This window comes from Pantherophis guttatus, chromosome 1 (genome assembly GCF_059756535.1).
Source record: "Pantherophis guttatus breed Tessera chromosome 1, ASM5975653v1, whole genome shotgun sequence".
Taxonomy (NCBI): domain Eukaryota; kingdom Metazoa; phylum Chordata; class Lepidosauria; order Squamata; family Colubridae; genus Pantherophis; species Pantherophis guttatus.
Window position 1 is genome coordinate 303,436,087 of NC_142063.1, and position 20,197 is coordinate 303,456,283.

Sequence of the window (20,197 nt, forward strand, 5' to 3'; positions counted from 1 at the left end):
GGACTAGAATTCGGCACTTTTTAAAATAAGAGCTGAAACCTGGAAGATCAATTGATCCCTCCCCTACCCTCAATGTAGACACCCATATTCTGACAGCTTTTCTAACAGAAGATCAGACAAATATGTTTGAAAAAATATAATAAATGGTGTATATATTTTTCTAAGGTTTCCCTTTAGCATATGATTCCACATATTTGTAAAATTCTCCCAGGTTAGCAAACAATCCAGTCTATAAATAACTTCAGATTGGTTTCAGAGCCATGGTGGTGCAGTAGTTAGAATGCAGTACTGCAAGGCTAACTCATTGCTCACTCCAGGAGTTCGATCCTGACTGGCTCAAGGTTGACCCCATCCTTCCAAGGTCAGTAAAATGAGGACCCAGATGGTTGGGGGCAATATGCTGACTCTGTGAACCGCTTAGAGAGGGCTGTAAAGCACTGTGAAGTGGTATATAAGTCTAAGTGCTGTTGCTACTGCTATTCAGACTAGTTTCAAGTCCAACTCTGGCTGAAGATGAAATTTAAAAATGCTTATGCAAGTCTCTTTCCTACAAGTTCTATCATGGCTGGGTATTCAGTTGTGCACAGCTGCTAATGAAAAATATGAATGCATAGATACAGCTCTCCCTCCCTCCTCCCTTACTCTCTGACTGCTTAAAGTACTTCAGAAGATTAGGGAACCTTGTAGAAAAGAAGTGGTAGAAAGAAAAACAATAGGTGAAATCGGCCTCATTGTTTTAGACAGAATCATTTTCCCATGAAGTTAACAGTGCCTAGTTCCAGAGAAGCAGACACAAGACTGTAGCCATGGAGAGGCATTTATAAATAATACGTCTCCATTTTCTCTGCAATAACAACTTTATGAGGTGGATTGGACTGAGAGAATGTGACATTTCAAGCCAAAGGCAGTCTAGAACCCACAGAGTTCTGGTTTATAGGCCAGAACTTTAACTACTAAATTCACACTGGCTCTAAATGTTCTATTTAATGCTGTATTTCAATACTCACAAGATTTACAGTGCAGGTTGAGCCTTGTCAATCAAGAATCTGAGTTTCATTTATATTATTAAAACTATAAAAAATAAAAACAGATTTTTACCGTGTGCTTAAGATCAACAAAACAGAGGCTATATCCAAGAGTAGCTTCTCTGCATTCTCTCTCATGCTGTGATCTTTCCAATCTAACATAGCAAGTGTTCCATGGCAAAGAAAAAGGAGGACCGAGTCAGAAAGTTCAGCAGTACAGAGACCACCACAGCTGTCCATGAACCACTTTGGCACATCAGAACAGTTCAATAAGCCACAAATCAAGTCACTGATCTGCAAAGAAGAAATGTAATATAACTAATATAAGAGAAAAAAATCAAAAAGTATGGTTTACTAGATCACTGGAAGGCAAGACATTACAACAAAACTGGCAAAATGCAATGGTTATTTCTTTTACAGCTGTCACCAAATGGAAATTATGAGAGCTAAACTTCAAATAGTACATACTGTATGTTTCCAAAGGTATTTAAGATTGCTATTTATCTCCATTTTTACCATCCAAAACACATGCTTTATCAAGATGCATTATAGGCTATCCCCAAATCCTTATAGGATTGTATTTACTCAGTCAAAAATTCAGATTTATAGGTTGAGTAAATCTGTGGGACCAAGATTATAATTGCAATCTTTTAAAAATCACCTGATAATTGTCCCTGTGAATTCAATGGGATTAACTTCCAAGTAAATGTTATCTTGTCCCAAAGTTGCTTATAGTTAAATGTTATTTTATTGCACTGTAAAGTGGCAATATTTCCTGTAATAGAATTTACATAAAACATGAAAGTTGTAATTAATATTGAAATGGCTACTTTTTCAGTTACTTCTCTTTCTTAAATTAGCTTGATATTTCAAATACACATTCAAAATTTATTTATTTATTTTATTTATTTTATTAGATTTTTATACCGCCCTTCTCCTTAATTGTATACATATTTTTACTTTTTTCAAAAGAAACACACTTACCAAACAAGGTAACTTCTCAACAGGTTGAAACATTGTCTTAATAAAAAGAACAACAGCCAATCCTGCTGAAGTCTGGACAGTTTGTAGAAGGTCTTCTAAATAAAAGAAAAAGATACTAGAATTATAAATGGCATTTAAAGTACTTGAGCACCATTCTGCTTTTCTGAAATAATAAGGTAATTCCTACTATATTTTTTCTATTGCATTTAACATACTAATTCTCACAATCATACCAAAGAAATCATCAACATTATTACATACAGTGGCCTCAATTGTCCATAAAATTATGCCAGATTATTATTTGTTCCTAATGTTGTAGAAATATGGTCAAAATTGTAACTGTATATGATGCATGAACCTAACCACTAATATTACCCTTGATTGAATATCAACTAGGACCAAAAGTAGCCTTCCCATAAATGGAATAGCTGTTCCATTTTCATAATACCAATCAGAATATGCTGCTGTGTACAGAAAGAGAGAGTTTTTAACAATTACTCACTCTCCTGCAACTCCCCAAACCATCTTTTGTGCTGCTCTAAATCATTCATTCATTCAACTTAATGCCTATGGCAAACAACCAAACACAGAGCGCAGATTTTCACAGGGTTTTATATAAGCTGGAGGAAATAATTACAGGTACTCCTTATTTACTGATCACAATTCAGATTGGCAATTCTGTCACTAAGCGTTGTAGTCACTAAGCAAACAAGCACATGACTGTGCCAGACGTATGACATCACTTTGACTTCCATTGTTAAGCAATCACAATGGTCGTTAAACGAGACATTGCATGACAGAGATGTGCAATTTTACATCTGCATTCTCTATTAATTCTGCTTGTTATAAAGATTGGTCTCAAAGCTGTTTTTTGTTATAACCATTATAACTTTGAACAGTCACATATAACTTTGAGCAGTCACTAAAAAGATAGTTGGTAAGCAATACCTGTATCCCTTTTGCAAGCAGAATTGCATTCATAGAAATTTTTAAATCCAATCCACATTTTAAAAAAAATATGCAAGAGTGACATTATTTTAGCTTTCTCTCTTTTGAAATAAACTGTTGGGAGAAAAATTTAAAATTAAAATTATTAGCAGTATTTACCATTATTTAAGCAGCATATAAAGCAGTTCAGAAGCCCACACATATATTGCCAAATGGGAGAATCCAATTTTTTCCAAAAACATCCCTGTATATTTTCTAGAACCTTTTGGATCAATGTCATGGAAACTTTAATTCCCATAAGCAAATCATGCATCAGCCGAGTTTGAGCAATGTGATTTCCACTGAATTTCCTTTAAAAAGATATAAATAAGACAAATTACTGTTTCAAATCTGTTTGTGAGGATCTTTTATATATCATAACAATATCTACATGCATATATATGTACATGTAGTAGACCAATGGATACAGATTCATATATGTACATTACAAATAAATTTAAATTACTTAATCAATAAGAACACATTACAAATACTGTGACACTCTTTTTGTATATTTCATGAACATTATGTTTTCCAGTATCTTAAAATTTCTTAAAATTCTTAAAATTAAAAACTATTATATATTCACATGGTACTTAAGTTCTGATTAAAAGTATTGATTTGGCAAATGCTGTTTACCCATAGATCTATTCTAGACAATAGAAGAAAACTTTTGAATGTATGAAAACAATTATTTGCTGTTAAAAGAGTCAATCAGCCTCCACATTGTATCTTGAGTACTGGCACTTACCGGTTTTCTTCTTCTATTTTAAGCACAGATTTCAACAGAAATTGAAGAGCTATGGAAATAAAGTTTAAAAAAACAATATAATTGAGAATTGAGAGAGCTTTCAATATCCTAATCCTTAACCTTCAACAGTAATAGCCTCATATTCATACAGAACTCATTGCTCAAGTACTGTATATACAGATAATCTTCAATTACCAACGGCAATTGGGACCTAGAACTCTGTTGCTATGCAGCACGGTCATGGAAAACATCACAGGACTGTGCCAATTTACAACATCAGTTCCACCTGCAGCGGTTATGCAAATCATCGTAGTTCATCAAGCGTTAACATCATGTGTTCATGACTTGCAACTCCTGCCAGCTTCTCCATTGACTTTGTTTGTCAGAAGCCAGCTGTGAAGCCTGCAAAAGGTGATCAAGTGAGTATGGGATGTTGCAACCACTGTAAATGTGTGCTGGTTGCCAAGTGCCCAGATTACAATCATGTGACTGCAGAGATGCTGCAACAACCACAATTTCAAGGAGCAGTCATAAGTCTCTTTTCTTAGTGCCGTCTTAACTTTGAACAGTCATTAAACAAATGGTTGTTAAGCAAGGACTACCTGTAGTAGAGCAGTTATACAACATCTGAATATCTGAAAGACTGCCTGCTGCTATAAATCTACCCATTATGAACAGATAAAATCCAATGTTATATAAGCAGACATAGGTCATGCAATAGCATTTCCTCTTATACGTCTTTTCTTTGCACCCATAATCCACACCTGAACCTCCCTACAGAATTTGAGAATTCTAGAACTGGCTGAAGGAACACAGACAGCCGATTTTCAGAAAGAAAACCCTTCCAGTCAAGCACCTGTCTCTATTTAAAAACTGTAATATCTCAAAATATAGAAAATGCTTTTAATTATAGACCTACTTAGCAACAAAAATATGCTTCCTATAGACTGGTATGAAATATTTTCATCTCACATTCTTCTCTCATTCCAACCCAAGAAGAGGTACAAAGCATTTACCTTCTTTGAATAGTATAGTCACGCTTGATTTACCTGAAAAATTCAAGTATACCTTTTAGCATCTTATACTGAATAATCAAAAAATATATTTTTAATGTATAATGTATTTTTAAAATAAATCATACCTATATGTATAAATTCCACACAAGAAGCAAGATTATCTATAGTTTTTCTAATGTGGGAGAAGTTTGTATTTGCTAATTCTTCTTTAAGGCAGACAACAAAACTGTCTGTAGCTTCTGCTATAAGTAGTTCTGGAAGGTCATTCAGGCAACTGTAGACAAAAAAAGCATTGCCAAATAAAAATATAAATACTAAAAGGTTTAAGTTAAAAACCACATAAATGGATCTTTTTGAGCACCACAATCTCTCATCACTATTCTGTTGTATTCATTTTGATACGAGGCTTCAAAAGAAATCAAAGGAAAATGGAACATCTACAGAGCAGATCTTCAATTAAACATTTCATTATTTCTGGGAGAAGAAAGAATGGATTGTAAGAAGAAAGAGACAGCCAATTGCTCACAGCAAAATGTTTACTGTCTTGCATCTCTGAAATAACACGGTCCATTACACTTTCGCCCCCAAACATAAATATTACAGGATTTGGAACTACAATCAGCAGTTTATCTGAAGACAAGCAATTTGCTAGCTAGAGAAGAATTCCCCGAAGATGGGCTCCAGCACGAGTCCGAAAGCTTGAAAGACAAAACCTCTGGTCCCAGTGACTGACCCAGATTGGATCCTGCAACATTATCCTGGGATATCCACATATATTTGCCTTCATTCATAATGTTCTGGATATCACAAAAAAATTTAACTAAGGTTTATATTACTATACCACACGTAATATCTCTACCTTTAAGATATAGTGAGTACAATACATATAAATACTGAAAGTAAAGAATAGGATTATAAAGTCAAGAATACTTAGAAAAGAATCATTTTAAAATTTATATCACATATAAAATATTTTATATCATACAAAGTCCACTACCATTTGTATCATTCATTTTCTCAATATCCATGTTCCCCTGCAGACCATCCAAGAAACATTAAGCACATTTGACTAGTACCTTGCTAGGACTTTTTTCAAAGGGTTCTTTATATCCAGAGATAAGAACACTATCCCCAAAATATCTAAACAACTTTTAATGATGTCATTACATGAAGACTTGCAGTCCATCTTCTCCAGTAAAGGCACAATCTGCAGATGACAAAAAATAAAAAAAACAAGGTAACTTGCATTTTTTTTTTCAAACAAACAGACTAAAATATACATAGGTGTTCGTGTGTTGTGCGTAATGTATATATCAGGTTTATATAAAAGTCAGTAAGAAGCACAGTATGTATAACATAATGCATAACAGAGTGTATAATAGAAACATAACCTGCCACAAAATCTTAAGAGTATGGAAACTCCAGGTCACTGTTCTAACCAATCAGCTTATTTTCAGAATATTTATTTCTAATTCCTTCTGCATAAATTTCCATCTGTCTCCCAATCCCTTGGATACCACTGAGCATTCTTAATCTTCATTGAACATTTCAGGAGAGGATGTAATCTTTTACTTTTTACATTCTTAATATTAATTTAACACTTGTATCAGATTTCTTCCAAGCAAGGAAATAACTTTCTGTCTCTTATTAGTTTTAGCAAATTAACAAATTCAATTTTGCTATTCATATTTATCAGCCTTTTCCTAATAGATATCCTTCAACTTTGCTGAAGCAACAATTTCAACAGTCACAAATATGGAAGCAATATTTCCAACACACCTGCAAATGCCAGGCTGGGGAAGGCCAGACTACATAATGATTTGGATAAACTTAAAAGATAAGATACTGATCCTTCTTGACTTTTATTCTTGCAATTCATGAATCAAATGTCTTGCATTTCAGGCATTATATGAAACATCTGTAATATGAACCTAGCTGCTAACCAGTATAGAAAATATACTTACTTACCTACGTACGTACGTATGTACTTACTTACTTACTTATTTACTTACTTACTTGGCTTATATGGCTGTCTATCTCATATTCACAGCAAACAATAATATTAAAATACATCATACTGTCTACCAAGGAAACAGAACCAACCATACTGTTAACCACTTGACTCAAACCTATCGTAGACCATGTTTAGTATAAAAGCCAAGGTCTTCATGGCCTTCCAGAAAGCTAAGAGGGAAGGGTCCCCCTGAATTTTAGATGGGAGACTAAAAGTAACATTTGTATCCATCATTCAATTTTAAATTGTGAAGTAATAATTGCATCCAACATTGCTGTCCAACAAAGAATAAAAAGCAGATTCCTCACGAACTCTGTTTTCGGCTGGGACAGCCTCCTGCAACCCTCTACCAGCAAAAACAGAGCTCGGGATGGCTACAGGCCAGTCCTTCGCCGTTTCCAGGGCAGCCCCGCGGGCCAAATCTAAGCACCCCACGGGCCTTGAGTTTGACACCCCTGCTCTATGTCATCAGTAAAGTCTACTCATGCAATGCTGGATGTAGCCCTCAAATTAAACAAATACATGTTTAATAAATAAAGCATCAAATAAATGTTAAGGAATAACAATCTGATTTTCTCATTTGTAGGAAAGACAACGAATATGGCCAAAGTAAAATTTCCATGCACAACTGTGCTCATTTTTTATTTGTACCATGTTTCCCCAAAAATAAGACCTCCCCGGATAATAAGCCATCCCCTGAAAATAAACCCTTCCCTGAAAATAATCCCTTCCCCGAAAATAAGGCTTCCCTTGAAAATAAGCCCTCCCCGAAAATATTTAACCACATGTGCAGCCAGTTCCCGCCATTTCCTCTGGTTAGGGAGACAGAGCTGGAGATCAGGTAAGATGGCAAGAGGAGCCTCGCCTTGCTCCACGCGCCCCAAAATAATAAGACCTCCTTGAAAATAAGGCCAAGCGCTTATTTCACGGTTCAAAAAAATATAAGACAGGGTCTTATTTTCGGGGAAACACGGTATATAAATAAGACTATTCCATATTACTCTTTTTACTAGTATAACTAAAATCAAACCTGTTTGATCAAATTAATTTGCTGAATGCCATCCGTCAACTGTGCACACCGCAATAATAGAGAAGCCAGGTTTTGTCCTTCAACGTCTGCAAAAGCTGCACATTTAGAAAGCAAAAATATGTTAATGGTCCAATATTTAATAGTCCAATAGTACACATGACAAAAGCTATTTCCAACCTCCTCCCTTATACAGGGCTGCATTCACACAGTACACCTTTTCATCACCTTATTTTCCTGAAATTTTTCCTGAGAATAAACCCATCAGAACAGTGTAGAATTCAACACAAATCAACTAACTAAATTATCACTGCTGTTAATGTTCAGGGTGTACTTGAAAACCACTTAAAAGATAGAAGTGATCCAGAAAACACCACCATAGGTATTGTTGGGCATGTATGCCCTTGTGAAATCACTGCTCTGCAAACAACACTTCAGTTCAGATAGACAGAATTGATTGCCCAAATTTTACCCTTAAGAAATAGAACTTAAGCGCAACACAATATTGAGTAAGACTTGTTCCTTACTAATATAAAGAGCCCATTCAAAGCTGAACGACCAACTTGCTTCAGAAAACCAGAAAGTCAAAGGGATATTTCAAGCACATCTTTAATGTATAATCATTTTTTTAACATCAAACATTTTGTAATTTCTCTAATTTGCTTTTCACAAAGGAAAAACTTTTTTTCAAATTGAAGTAGAAAAAACATATAGACATGTAGACATGAAAGGGCTGATATTCTTGTCTGTAATTCAAAATGTACCTCAAGGGAAATTAGTTTTAAAAAATCATTATGGCACTACTAAAATATATCTACAGAGACAAATTAAGCAACTTAATTATACTTACAACGAAGTCTTTCAAGCTGTTGGTATTCAAGAACAAAGCTATCAACCTGAATTTCTTTCTTCTTCTTTAAAACCATTTTGGTAGATTAAAGAATTACCTATTAAAGAATAATATATTTGATATATTAGAACATTGTTTTAAATACAAAATTTTAAAATGAGGTCTGTTTAATTCAGACTTGTACTTTGTCTACCTTTTTTCTATATACTCTGGAGAAAAAGGTTTAAGCAAGGTTTTCATTCAGACTTCATTAGCAACTATTTCACCTGAAATACACAAACTCAATCAAGAAAAATCCACAAAAGTCCTGCAGTCAGAAGTTTCGAGCCAAGACTCCAGATAGGGATATCAGCATCTTACCTCTGAAACGTATTCCTAAGAGTAAATCCACCTGAGCAATATAATACAAAACTAATCAATACAGATTACCTAATTTTTAGGTTTAACAAACACTTATTAACAAGCTTCTGCTAAAATGAAAGCCTACACGTTATCCTGTTTTATTTCTCTATGTACGCTGTTTGGAAGTATCATATTTTCTGATTTATGCCATAGCATTCCATTTCTACCTTTGGTTTACATTACTATTTCTTCCTGTTTCATGTGGTTGAGACTAAGATAGTCCTCATTTAATGGGAATAATTGGGACCAGAGTTTCCATTGCTAAGTGAAACAGTTATACAGCATGACATCACATGACTGCATAGGTTAGCAAAGGCAATACCAGCACTCCCTGCTGCCTATAAACAAAGATTAACACTAAACTAAAATTGTTGGTCATTAACATGTTTTACAAGCAGGCTGTCAGGCAAGTAGGTGGAGGCTGCCAGCCAGAGAAGGGGGTATGGTAGCCTACAAGGAATAGCAACATTGGGAGTGGCTGCTATTGGGCAGGAAAAAGTGTGAATGGCTTACTGGAATGTGATTTTCCCTGCTGGCTTCCCTATTGACTTTGCTTGTGAGAAACCAGCAGGGAAGGTCACAAATGGTCACATGACTGCAGAATACTGCAACCATTATTAAATGTGAGCCGATTGCCAGTCATAAGTACCATTCATTCAAAGCCATCACAAGTCATCATTATGCAAAGACTACCTGTACTAGCTGAGAAAGTCCCAAAATGCATGCACAAAATACATGGGTTAGTTCTTACAAAAATAATGAAAAAAATAATATAATCATGATCATTGTAAAACCAAGCGATAAAAAGAAACTAGTTTCTCTTCAAGTAACATTGATACATAAAGCAGGTACCAGAAAGAGTTGCAAAAAAAAGTAGATATTATTTCTGTTGTGGCTATTGTGCTTGAAATGCAGCAAACATAAGAATTCTATTCTTATAGCCTCCCAAGGTTATTTATCAAACATTCTTGAATTCATGAGAGCTGTACAAGAGACACAAACTCTACTTGAAACAAATTGGAGCAAGGCTGCCAGTGGGGGGTTGCTCCCGGTTCTGTCCAGTTCTATAGAACCGGTAGTATAACTGGCAGGAGGCTCCACCCATCCGGCACAACGTCATAATTGGTGATCTGCACATGCGCAGAAGCTACTGCCCATGCGCAGAAGAGTGTGCGTGCGCGCAAGCGAAGGGAGTAGTAAACCGGTAGTAAAGGTAAGTGGAACCCACTCCTGAAGGCTGCTGACCTTAACCAGAAGCTAGCAAGGCACCATGTTGACTAGCACCTGACAACTTCTCTCCAGGGATATATGAAATAAAGCTAATGTTAGAAGTAGGATATGATAAGTGAAGAGACAAAAAAGCTTTGAAAATATCTCAAGCCATCATTTAATAATAATAATAATAATAACTTTATTGTCATTGTACGTGTATACACAGTATACCCATACAACAAAATTCACTTAACACCCAAAGACCAGGTCCAATACACATAACAATCCCCAAACACACTCCCACCCACAATTCCCCACCCCTAAACCAACCAAACATCCACACAACAGACCAAGTAATGCTGTCCAACAGTTCATTGATGGTGGCCCTTTAGTTCATTGTTGAGTGCAATTATAGCTCTGGGATAAAAACTATTCAGAAAATGTGTGGTCCGAGTTTTAATTGTTCTGTATCTTCTGCCAGAAGGCAACAGTCCAAAAAAATTGTAAGCAGGATGGGAAGAGTCTCTGAGAATGTTATGCAACTTCCTCAAACAGCAAGATTCGAATATGTCATCCAGGGCTGGTAGCTGGAGCCCGATGATATTCTGGGCAGTTTTAATGATTCTCTGTAGAGCTTTTTTGTCCAATACAGAGCTGCTCCCATACCATGCAAGAATGTCGTATGTCAGGACACTCTCAACGGTGCTGCGATAGTAGGACAGAAGTAGATGCTGAGACAGATTTATCTTCCTGAGCATTCTCAGGAAGTATACAGCCTCTTCTGTGCCTTCTTCACAAGCATGTTAACATTCATAGTCCATGAGAGATCCTTCGAGATATAAATGCCCAGAAATTTAAAACTTTAAATTTCTTTGAGAAAGGTACCTGTAACTATCTGTTTCAATGGTAGCAATTCAGAAAATGATTTTGTAAATAGTTGGCAAGTTCACAGAAAGGCAGTAAAAAGAAAATTAGGAGACTCCAGCCTAACATATTTTGGGTTTACTGGATGTAGATATAAATTCTTGTAATTCCATCCATAATAAAATTTGCTATTGTGAGAATTTGATTTGGAAAAATAAATATTGCGTTTCAGACAGATGATAAAAGAACCTGACAAACATTCAATATTTGGTTTGTATACTAATGCTAAAGCCTCCGACCAAGACGGTGGAATCAGAATCTTGGTTGCAAATAACAACACAAATACAGGTAGTCCTTGACTTACAATAGTTCACTTAGTGACCAAGTGATTTGAAGTTATTCAAAGCAGCTTGGAGTTCTCTCACCACGTTTTTGCTTATTTTGAGCCACATTTCTTTTCCCCACCCCAAATGGCATCCTTTCTGACAAGTTGGGCCACTTTTTCCCTTTGCAAAACAGCCAGATGCAAAGTAGGAATTAAGCAGTTCAGCTATTTTCCAATTGTTTCATATGTATCTTTAAAGCGTTTGATATTTCTGGCACTCAGTACAAGGCAAAAAACTCATTCTAAACCTTTAATCTTCCTGATCCCATTCTTACAGATTTGAGATATGGTGTGTGGACAGGTTGTGTGTTAGAAGCCCCTTTTTCCATTTGGAAAAAAAACTTTTTGTTTCTCACACTAGTCTATCAGAAACCTCATCATAAGTCATAAGTCATAGTCATAAATTTATTTTGTCAAGCCTATATAAGATAACAGGTAAAAGTATAAACATAATTTGAATACATGAAAAGAGTAAGTAAAAAGGAATATTAGGACAGGGATGGTAGGCACGCTGGTGCACTTATGCACGCCCCTTATCATCGTTTCTTTTGAAAGTAAATACTTTGCTTTGGTTTGTAAGCTACATTATCCCGAAAAGGACAGCGCTGATTTACACTTCGTGGCTCCAAATCTGCCTGCATTTCTTTCTTTTTTTTTTGTTGAGGGTGTATTGCAGGGGTCCTCAAACTTGGCAGCTTTAAGACTTGTGGACTTCAACTCCCAGAATTCTCCAGCCAGCATAGCTGGCTGGAGAATTCTGGGAGTTGAAGTCCACAAGTCTTAAAGCTGCCAAGTTTGAAGACCTCTGATGTATTGGCTCCAGGCTATACCAAAGATGTCCCGCCGCTACAGATCTGACGGTGAAAGAGCTCCGCATCCCGTCGTAGACTTGACTCTTCCAAAGGCAAAGGTTAGGTTCAGGCGCCCTGTTTCAGCCAGGCACAGTCTGCACGCTTCACTGATCCAGAGCTCGAGAACCTCACACGCTTCCCCGGGAAGGAGCTACTTCGCAGCCCAGTGCATCCTGCGGACCCTCGCTGAGAACACACAGCCGATTATAAAGGAAAGGCGTGTTTTTCCTCACACCGCGTTGTTTGCTTACACTCAGCAAGCGCTCCCAACACTTACCCCTCCAGAGAGGCCTTACCACGACCTTCTTCCCTCTCCCTCTCTCTCTCTCTCTCTCCAGCCGGTTGCTAACTCCGCCTCTCCGCCGAAAAGGGCGGAGCTTGAAGAACGGGCAAGCCCACCCGGCTACGTCTTTTTCTTGAGACGAGAGAAAGGGCGGCGTTCAACGCCGCCACGAGCCACGCGACTCTTCTGTTTGGGCTCGTCCAGCCTCCACGGCTCTCTGACGGCTTCGGCCGCCAATCAGGAAAGAGAGCGAGAGAGCGGCTCTCGCGGTAGGGATTCGAAGAAGGGGCGGGATTTGCCGGCCGCTCTGCTGTCGGAGGTTGCTTTGCTGGGGTCCAGCGCTTGCCTATCTCACGCAAACACGCGCACGCGCAATAAACCTCAGTGGGATTTAGGATGCCTTGCTAGAATATTGAGGGGTCCTTGATCTTGTCTGACCTTGGTTGTTTTCTTGCCAGACTTTTCATGATCCGCACTAGGTGACATCATTAGTACCAAGTCATTGATGATGTTACCTCGTTTGGGTATTGAAACATCTGCAAGAAAATGTCTATGGAGATTCTTAGCCCTCCAGGTTGTCCCAAAGGTTCTCTTTCAAGAGGCGACTGGACTTTCTGGTTTTTTCTTTGAAGACGTTTCGCTTCTCATCCAAGAAGCTTCTTCAGCTCTGACTGGATGGTGGAGTATACTCCTTGTGGACAGCTGGTCATTTGCATACTTTTAACGTGCTTAACGACTCGCTAAAAGAATGCAAATGACCAGCTGCCTGCAAGGTGTACCATAAATCCTTCCATTGCCCACCATCCAGGCAGAGCTGAAGAAGCTTCTTGAAGAACACAGTTCTAGGCTGCATAAACAGGGATAGAATCAAGATCATGTGGAGTGTTAATACCACTTTATAACGCCTTGGTAAGGCCACACTTGGAATACTGCATCCAGTGTTGGTCGCCATGATGTAAAAAAGTTGTCGAGACTCTAGAAAGAGTGCAGAGAAGAGCAACAAAGATGATTAGGGGACTGGAGGCTAAAACATATGAAGAACGGTTGCAGGAACTGGGTGTGTATAGTTTAATGAAAAGAAGGACTAGGGGAGACATGATAGCAGTGTTCCAATATCTCAGGGGCTGCCACAAAGAAGAGGGAGTCAAGCTATTCTCTAAAGCACCTGAGGGTAGGACAAGAAGCAATGGGTGGAAACTAATCAAGGAGAGAAGCAACTTAGAACTAAGGAAAAATTTCCTGACAATTAGAACAATTAACAGTTAGAACAATTAATCAGTAGAACAACTTACCTCCAGAAGTTGTGAATGCTGTAACACTGGAAGTTTTTAAGATGTTGGACAACCATTTGTCTGAAGTGGTGTAGGGTTTCCTGCCTAAGCAGGGAGTTGGACAAGAAGACCTTAAGGTCCCTTCCAACTCTTATTCTTTTCTATTCTAAGACTTTGAAACTTCTTCAAAGAAAAAACAAAGTCTTGAAAAAGCACCTTTGGAACGATCTGCAAGAAAACAACCAAGCTCAGAGAGCACCAAGGACCCCTCATTTCAACCCTGAGCTACAAATATTCTCTTCTATTCTCTTAGAAGTCTAACTAATAAATAAATTTTATTGGTATAATATTAATGCTGTGATTGAGAATATTAATTTTTTTCATGTTTTATTTATTTTATTTATATAACATAAAAATTCAATTCCCATCAAACAATGTGATCTGAGTACAGTTGTTTTTAAACAGTTATAATCCACATATTTGTTATAGTATTCTTCACAATAATATTGATAATATAATATAATATAATTTTAAATTGGATGTTTTAAATTTTTGGGGTTTTAAATTAAGCCAAATTTATTTAATATTTTTAAATTATTTTAAATTGATGTTTATTCTGTTTTTTAATTAGGCTGTACACCGCCCTGAGTCCTTCGGGAGAAGGGCGGTATAGAAATAAAATTATTATTATTATTAATAATAATAATATAATAACAATAATACTTAACATTATCTTCTTTAACAACTCTTTAACATTTCTTCTTTTTATGTTTCCTCTTTTCTAACTTCTGTTTCTATTGTCTAGCCATTGGTAAAATATGTTCCATATCAAAAAATATTCAGTTTCTTCTATATTCTTAATAGTAAGGGTTAATGTATCCATTTCTGTGCATTCTAGTATTAATTACATTCTCATCTGACAGAATCTCATCCTTTTTCCATTGCTGTGCAAATACAATTCTGGCTGCAATTAGTATATGTAAAACCAGATATATTTATCATATTTTTCCAGTAGGATGCCCAACAAAAATGTCTCTGGTTTCAAGTCTATATGCTGCTTTATCATTTTTTCCAACCAAGTATATTTTTGTCCAATACTTTTTAGCTTTTGGGCATGTCCACCACATATGGTAATATGAACCAGATGATTGATTACACTTCCAGCATTTAGCAGATCTATCTTTATATATTTTTGCCAGTCTTGCCGGTACAAAATGCCATCTATAAAACATTTTATACAAATTTTCTTTATATGCAGTTGACATAGTCAATTTAATATTTCTATCCCATAGTTTCTGCCATTTATCTAATTCTATTGCATATCCAAAGTTTTTAGCCCAAGGGATCATTGTCTCCTTTACCTGCTCACTTTCAAGTTTAATACTTAATAAATACCAATATAATTTCTTTATCAGTTTTTCATCTGTTCCAGTTAATATCTGGTTTAGTTCTGTTAATAGAACTGAGAATTTAATTCTGTGATTGCTGGAAGGGTGTTGAGTTTGTAACAAACCTCAGATCAGATCCTGGACTTAATATAGTAAGACCTACTGTAAGTACTATAAATCCATAAGAGACTTGTTTTCAATTAGTTTTGGTGTTCTGGATAAGATTCTTGTAATCCCCTTTGTTCGCTTGTACTTAATAGATATTAGAGCTCCCTTTTAATGAGGTGTATATTTTGTTTTTCATTTTAGCCATCCATTACTTTAAGATACAAATTTTAAGCCAACTTATTTACAACTTATTTAAGGGAGTGATGCTTAATTAAGATGCAAGAAGTACTGCTGAAATGGAACAGAACCTTCACACAACTCTTCAAATGCCTATGTCAAGTATTCTTTACTTACCATTATTCAAATGTCACAGTAATAGTTTGTATTATTGCATTATTCTGATCCTGCTTTAGGCGTAAAAGACTTTGAACTAGTCACTCTCTTTCAGCCCAACTCATTGTGTTTGTGGAGAAATTAGAAGTATAAGGTTTGCTGCCTTGAGTTACTTATAAAAACAATAAAGGTAGGATTTAAGAAACCTTAAAAAATGATGTGGGAGAAAAACAATCTTTTCAACATTCTCATTCGAAAGATTCATTTCTTGCTTTATTACAACCGACAGACAAGTTAATAAATGTTTATAAATTTTTCAAGGATAGTTTTACAGTTCAACTCCTAAAATAGCATTCTGATTTCTGATTTAAAATAGAGCATTATAAGACCATTTAAATAGGTGCATTTTGTAAGATTATTCATTTTATTATGTGTTTCAGGGGCTGTTTATTTCATTTTTAATATGCATTGAAATCCATTGAGATACTCACTTTTTCAAAGTAGGAAAAACACTTTGTAAAAAAAACTTGCACGAAATGAGTATTTTTTATAATTAATTTTACGATTTCAGGATTTCTCCACTGTGTGGCGCCAAAGTACTATATTAAGCAATTAAACTGCCAAATTGATAATTCCTTTTGAGTTTTTGTGTAGGTGTCATTTATTTACTTATCTTTTTGTTAAATATCCAAAATACCACATTATGAGAAGTCAAGTTGAGAACAATTGTTCCACTCTTTTCTATTAATTTGTATAATTTCAATATGTCATTATACCTAACAAGTATTCTATTAATAAATCCTTAGTATAAATAAATGGCAGATTAGGGGCAATAGATTTGTACAGCACTTCAAATGTTCAGGAGCTGAATACATTTTTTGAAAAAAAAAACCAGCTATTTTGATATCCAGTTGCAATTCTTGGATGATCATTTTCATTAGTGTTTGATCTGTGTGTTTTAATTAGTGTTTTAATGTTTTAATTATGGGGTATTATAATGGTTCTTTTATACTCATGTTTTATTGTCTACCACTCAAATTCTTTGGATAGGGTGATACAAAAATCATTCTAAATAATTAAATGACACAATAAAAATGTCATCCTTTGTGATTCTGTAGAATTTTAATTTTCCACTTTAAGGTAGCCTTTCTATAGCTTTTTTTTAAATAAAGGAAAACAAACAGCAATTGTACTGCAGAAATATCCCCTTTACCCCCATTATGTTCAGATAATATATCAGTCAATGTTACTTTACTGCATGATAATTAAATGTACATATAATCAGGGTTGATCTCATGAATGGCTGCCATCTTGATTTTTTAATTGCTTTCCCTAGACACCTACTGAAAAGCAAGTTAAAATATTTTAAATATTTAATTATTTGCTTAAATTGGTTTGCAGCAGCAGTTTAAAGGCAGCATTGGGAATCATGTGTATTCAGGTTTTTCTTCTGCATTCTGTCCTTCATGAACAATTGTCCAATTGACACAAACAGGAAAAGATACAATTAAATGTTATTTGTGGAAAAAATGCCCTAAAAGCTCTTTTGAATTCCCCAAGCCTATGGTATTTATTTAATCACAATAGCAACAAATGTATATTCAATTTTAAAACTGTTATCTTCAGGCATCTGCACAATCCATTTGAGCCTTTCACACTATTTATTGCACATATAAATGCTTGCAATGTGGAAGTTAAAGTGGAAGATAATTTGTTCGTTGTATATAGATTTTGCAATTGGATAACAGAAGGTGGCAATACAAAACATTCTTTAATCTGTTATATATAAATACTATGCTTTCTATCTCATAACAACATTCACAAGGGACTTGCTTACAGAATTGTCTATTTAGTATTGATTATCTTCACAGAACATTCTAACTTCGGTTAACAGAACAAGCTGGGTAACTTTCTCACAATTTAAAATGAGGAAAATGAGAATAAATGAAATAAATGCTGTAGTGTCACATCCTAGACCTGGCTTTATAAGCTCAAAATGTATAACTAGCAGAATCAGCCCATCCCCCTTCCTATGTGGAGAATCAGACTGGTCTTCCAAGAGATAAAACAAGACTTTTTTAAAAAGAGAGAGATTGTAAAAGGCTTTTGCTACATACTAAGTAAACAACTCTCACAAAGATTTGAGGAAGTCTGCCTGAGAAGATGTATAACTGAGAATGTTTTGAGTCCTGCCAGCTGGCAGGGGAATTTTATTTTAAACACTGATTCATGGTTTAGTGCAATATATAAATCTAACTAGTAGTGTCTTATTCAGCAAGCCATTATTAAATTAGACAATGTAATCACAACCAGTATTAGAACCAGTACAAAAATGCAACATTTTAAAAGGGGCAAGTATATGAAGGAGTTATCAGGGTTTGGGGGGGGGAGCGGCAGATTAGTGGGTGGTGGGGACAATTTATGACATTTTACCGAAAGAAGTGAAACAACAAATAATTCTTCCTCAGTGGGTTGTGTCTTAAGATCAAAGGAAAAGTATGCAATTGTGTATGGGCAGAACGATGCACATATTTTGCCAAAAAGCTCTGTTTTTTACAGATACCCCTGCTTAGGACTTCTAAGTTCCACACAGATATCATACTCAGCTCTAAAATCCTTGGAACATAATTTATACTACCAAGTTAGTGTCCCCACTAAGGTACTTTATTGCTTCATTGAATTAGGTAGTGCTCTCTCTCCCCAGAAAGCCAATTAAAGGATGGAAAAGAGGAGAAGGGGGGGGGGAATTGGCCATTTGGCTGCTCCTGAGAAAAACTGGGAAGGAGTGGGCCTGGTACCTGGAGTGTCCCAAGAGGCAAGATGACAGGACGGGGAGTCTCTGTAGCACCACATAAGCAGCACAGAATCTTAAGGATCCCTTTTGTGCAGAAGGGCCCTTATCTGAGCAGTAACATTTTGATGAAGGAAGAGTAAGACCAACCTCTGAACCTGGACAGAGTTCTCTTTCTCACCCTCCCAATCTGCCCAATCATGCCACCTTTGTTGGAGGATTTTCCTTACAGTTAAGCAGGTGTTTAATTGTGGAGTCCTTGATGCTCTCGAGCTTTTTGTGGGATTTTTTTTGCAGACATTTCATTACCCATCAAGTGAATATAGGATTTGTTCCCTGTAAGTTGCACTGATGACATTACCTAGTTGGGTAATGAAATGTCTGCAAACAAACAGTCAAGCTCAGAGAGCATCAAAGGCTCCACCACTCAATCCTTGAGCTACAAATACTCTATTCTGTTGGAGATGTGTTACTGACAGCACAGTCCCCAATTTAACATGTTGGTATGTTTCTAGCAAATGAGACTTTTCAGTTTTTCAGGTATTCTATCAGTTGTTAATAACTGGTTTTGATGGTTATAATTAATTGTTTTACGGTTGTTTGGCGTGTCTGTATTGATCGATGTTATTTGTTCTTTACTCTATGTGCATGTTATTCTTGTTTAATTGTATACCACCCTGGTAGCTTGCTAAACAATCTATGATTGGCACTTCCCTCGTTCCCATGCTTGAGCTGAGATTTCTGAAAACTTGAAACCTTTTGCTTTTTCGGAAATGAAGACCAAGGACCGAGGGATTTAATTTGACACCTCCACATCTATGTAAGTCGAGGGCAATGGGCTTTTTAAGCAGGCTGCTTTTTCATAGCACAGTACTTTTCAGCCAGGGGCATCCAATTCTGCCTCTACGATTTCAACATACTGGGAGGCCCGATGGTATTCTTGCCCCACAACTTGATTTCACTCGTTTCTCTGGGCGATGGATGCAAACACAAACACACACACCCGCCCCACTCCTCCCCACATATATACACACACCGAGCCTGCAAGCCTAAACGCCACCCCCACTGCGGAGAGGCCGGAGTGGACCGCAAGTCCCGCCTAAGCGGCTGTTTGAATGGCCAGGGGAAGTGCCGCTCAGCCCGGGCCCCTCGCCGCCTGTCCTGGCGAGCGAGGAGATGGTGCCGCCGAAGCCTTTAGCGCAGAGCGGGCTGCCCGGGAGAGGCGCTGAGATCTTGGGGAGTGGGGCGCGGGCCCGTCAGTGGAGTCATTGAAGAGCCGGAAACTTCATGACGACGTCCGCAGGTGTGCCTTAAGTTTGGGGGCGGTGGGGGAGAGTGTGCGGGACCCTCGGTTTTTTTCTCTTCGGGGAGAGACACTGAGCGAGCTTGAGACGGCGCGACGAGGAGCCATAGGAGCAGGGAAAGCAGGAGCCGTCTTTCCCCTAGTCCTGCCTCGTCTTTGCCCTTTTCCTTCTTTGGCTCAGCAAAAAAAAAAAAAAAATTGGGGGGGGATTACTTGATGAAGGATGGGAAGCAATTGTCATCCCAGAGATGTCCAAAGTTCTTAATGCTGCTAGTCATACCGTGCTTTTGAGTCACAAAGTGTCGTCTACCCCAGGGCTTCCACTAAGTAGAGTACTGTATCTGAAGGAATG

At 36.9% G+C, this 20,197-nt stretch overlaps 2 protein-coding genes across 4 annotated transcripts in view; one reads left to right on the plus strand and one right to left on the minus strand.

The window, feature by feature from the left end:
• THADA (THADA armadillo repeat containing) overlaps positions 1-12,862 on the minus strand; it is a 115,064-nt gene extending 102,202 nt beyond the window's left edge. For both annotated transcript variants that reach the window (XM_087883230.1, XM_034427676.3), the window contains exons 1-10: positions 12,646-12,862; positions 8,655-8,751; positions 7,808-7,902; positions 5,840-5,970; positions 4,889-5,037; positions 4,764-4,796; positions 3,748-3,796; positions 3,117-3,307; positions 2,010-2,104; positions 1,099-1,319 (exon numbers count right to left, since the gene is read on the minus strand). In XM_087883230.1, coding sequence (XP_087739356.1) covers positions 1,099-1,319; positions 2,010-2,104; positions 3,117-3,307; positions 3,748-3,796; positions 4,764-4,796; positions 4,889-5,037; positions 5,840-5,970; positions 7,808-7,902; positions 8,655-8,730 — 1,040 coding nt within the window. In that variant the 5' untranslated portion in view covers positions 8,731-8,751; positions 12,646-12,862. The remainder of the gene's footprint in view (positions 1-1,098; positions 1,320-2,009; positions 2,105-3,116; positions 3,308-3,747; positions 3,797-4,763; positions 4,797-4,888; positions 5,038-5,839; positions 5,971-7,807; positions 7,903-8,654; positions 8,752-12,645) is intronic.
• Positions 12,863-19,558: 6,696 nt separating this feature from the next.
• The window catches only part of PLEKHH2 (pleckstrin homology, MyTH4 and FERM domain containing H2), a 60,734-nt gene continuing 60,095 nt past the window's right edge, over positions 19,559-20,197 (plus strand). Inside the window, exon 1 of one of the 2 annotated variants that reach the window (XM_034427674.3) lies at positions 19,559-19,845. The gene's annotated coding sequence lies outside the window, so the exon portion shown is untranslated. The remainder of the gene's footprint in view (positions 19,846-20,197) is intronic. The other variant, XM_034427675.3, reaches the window with a different exon arrangement.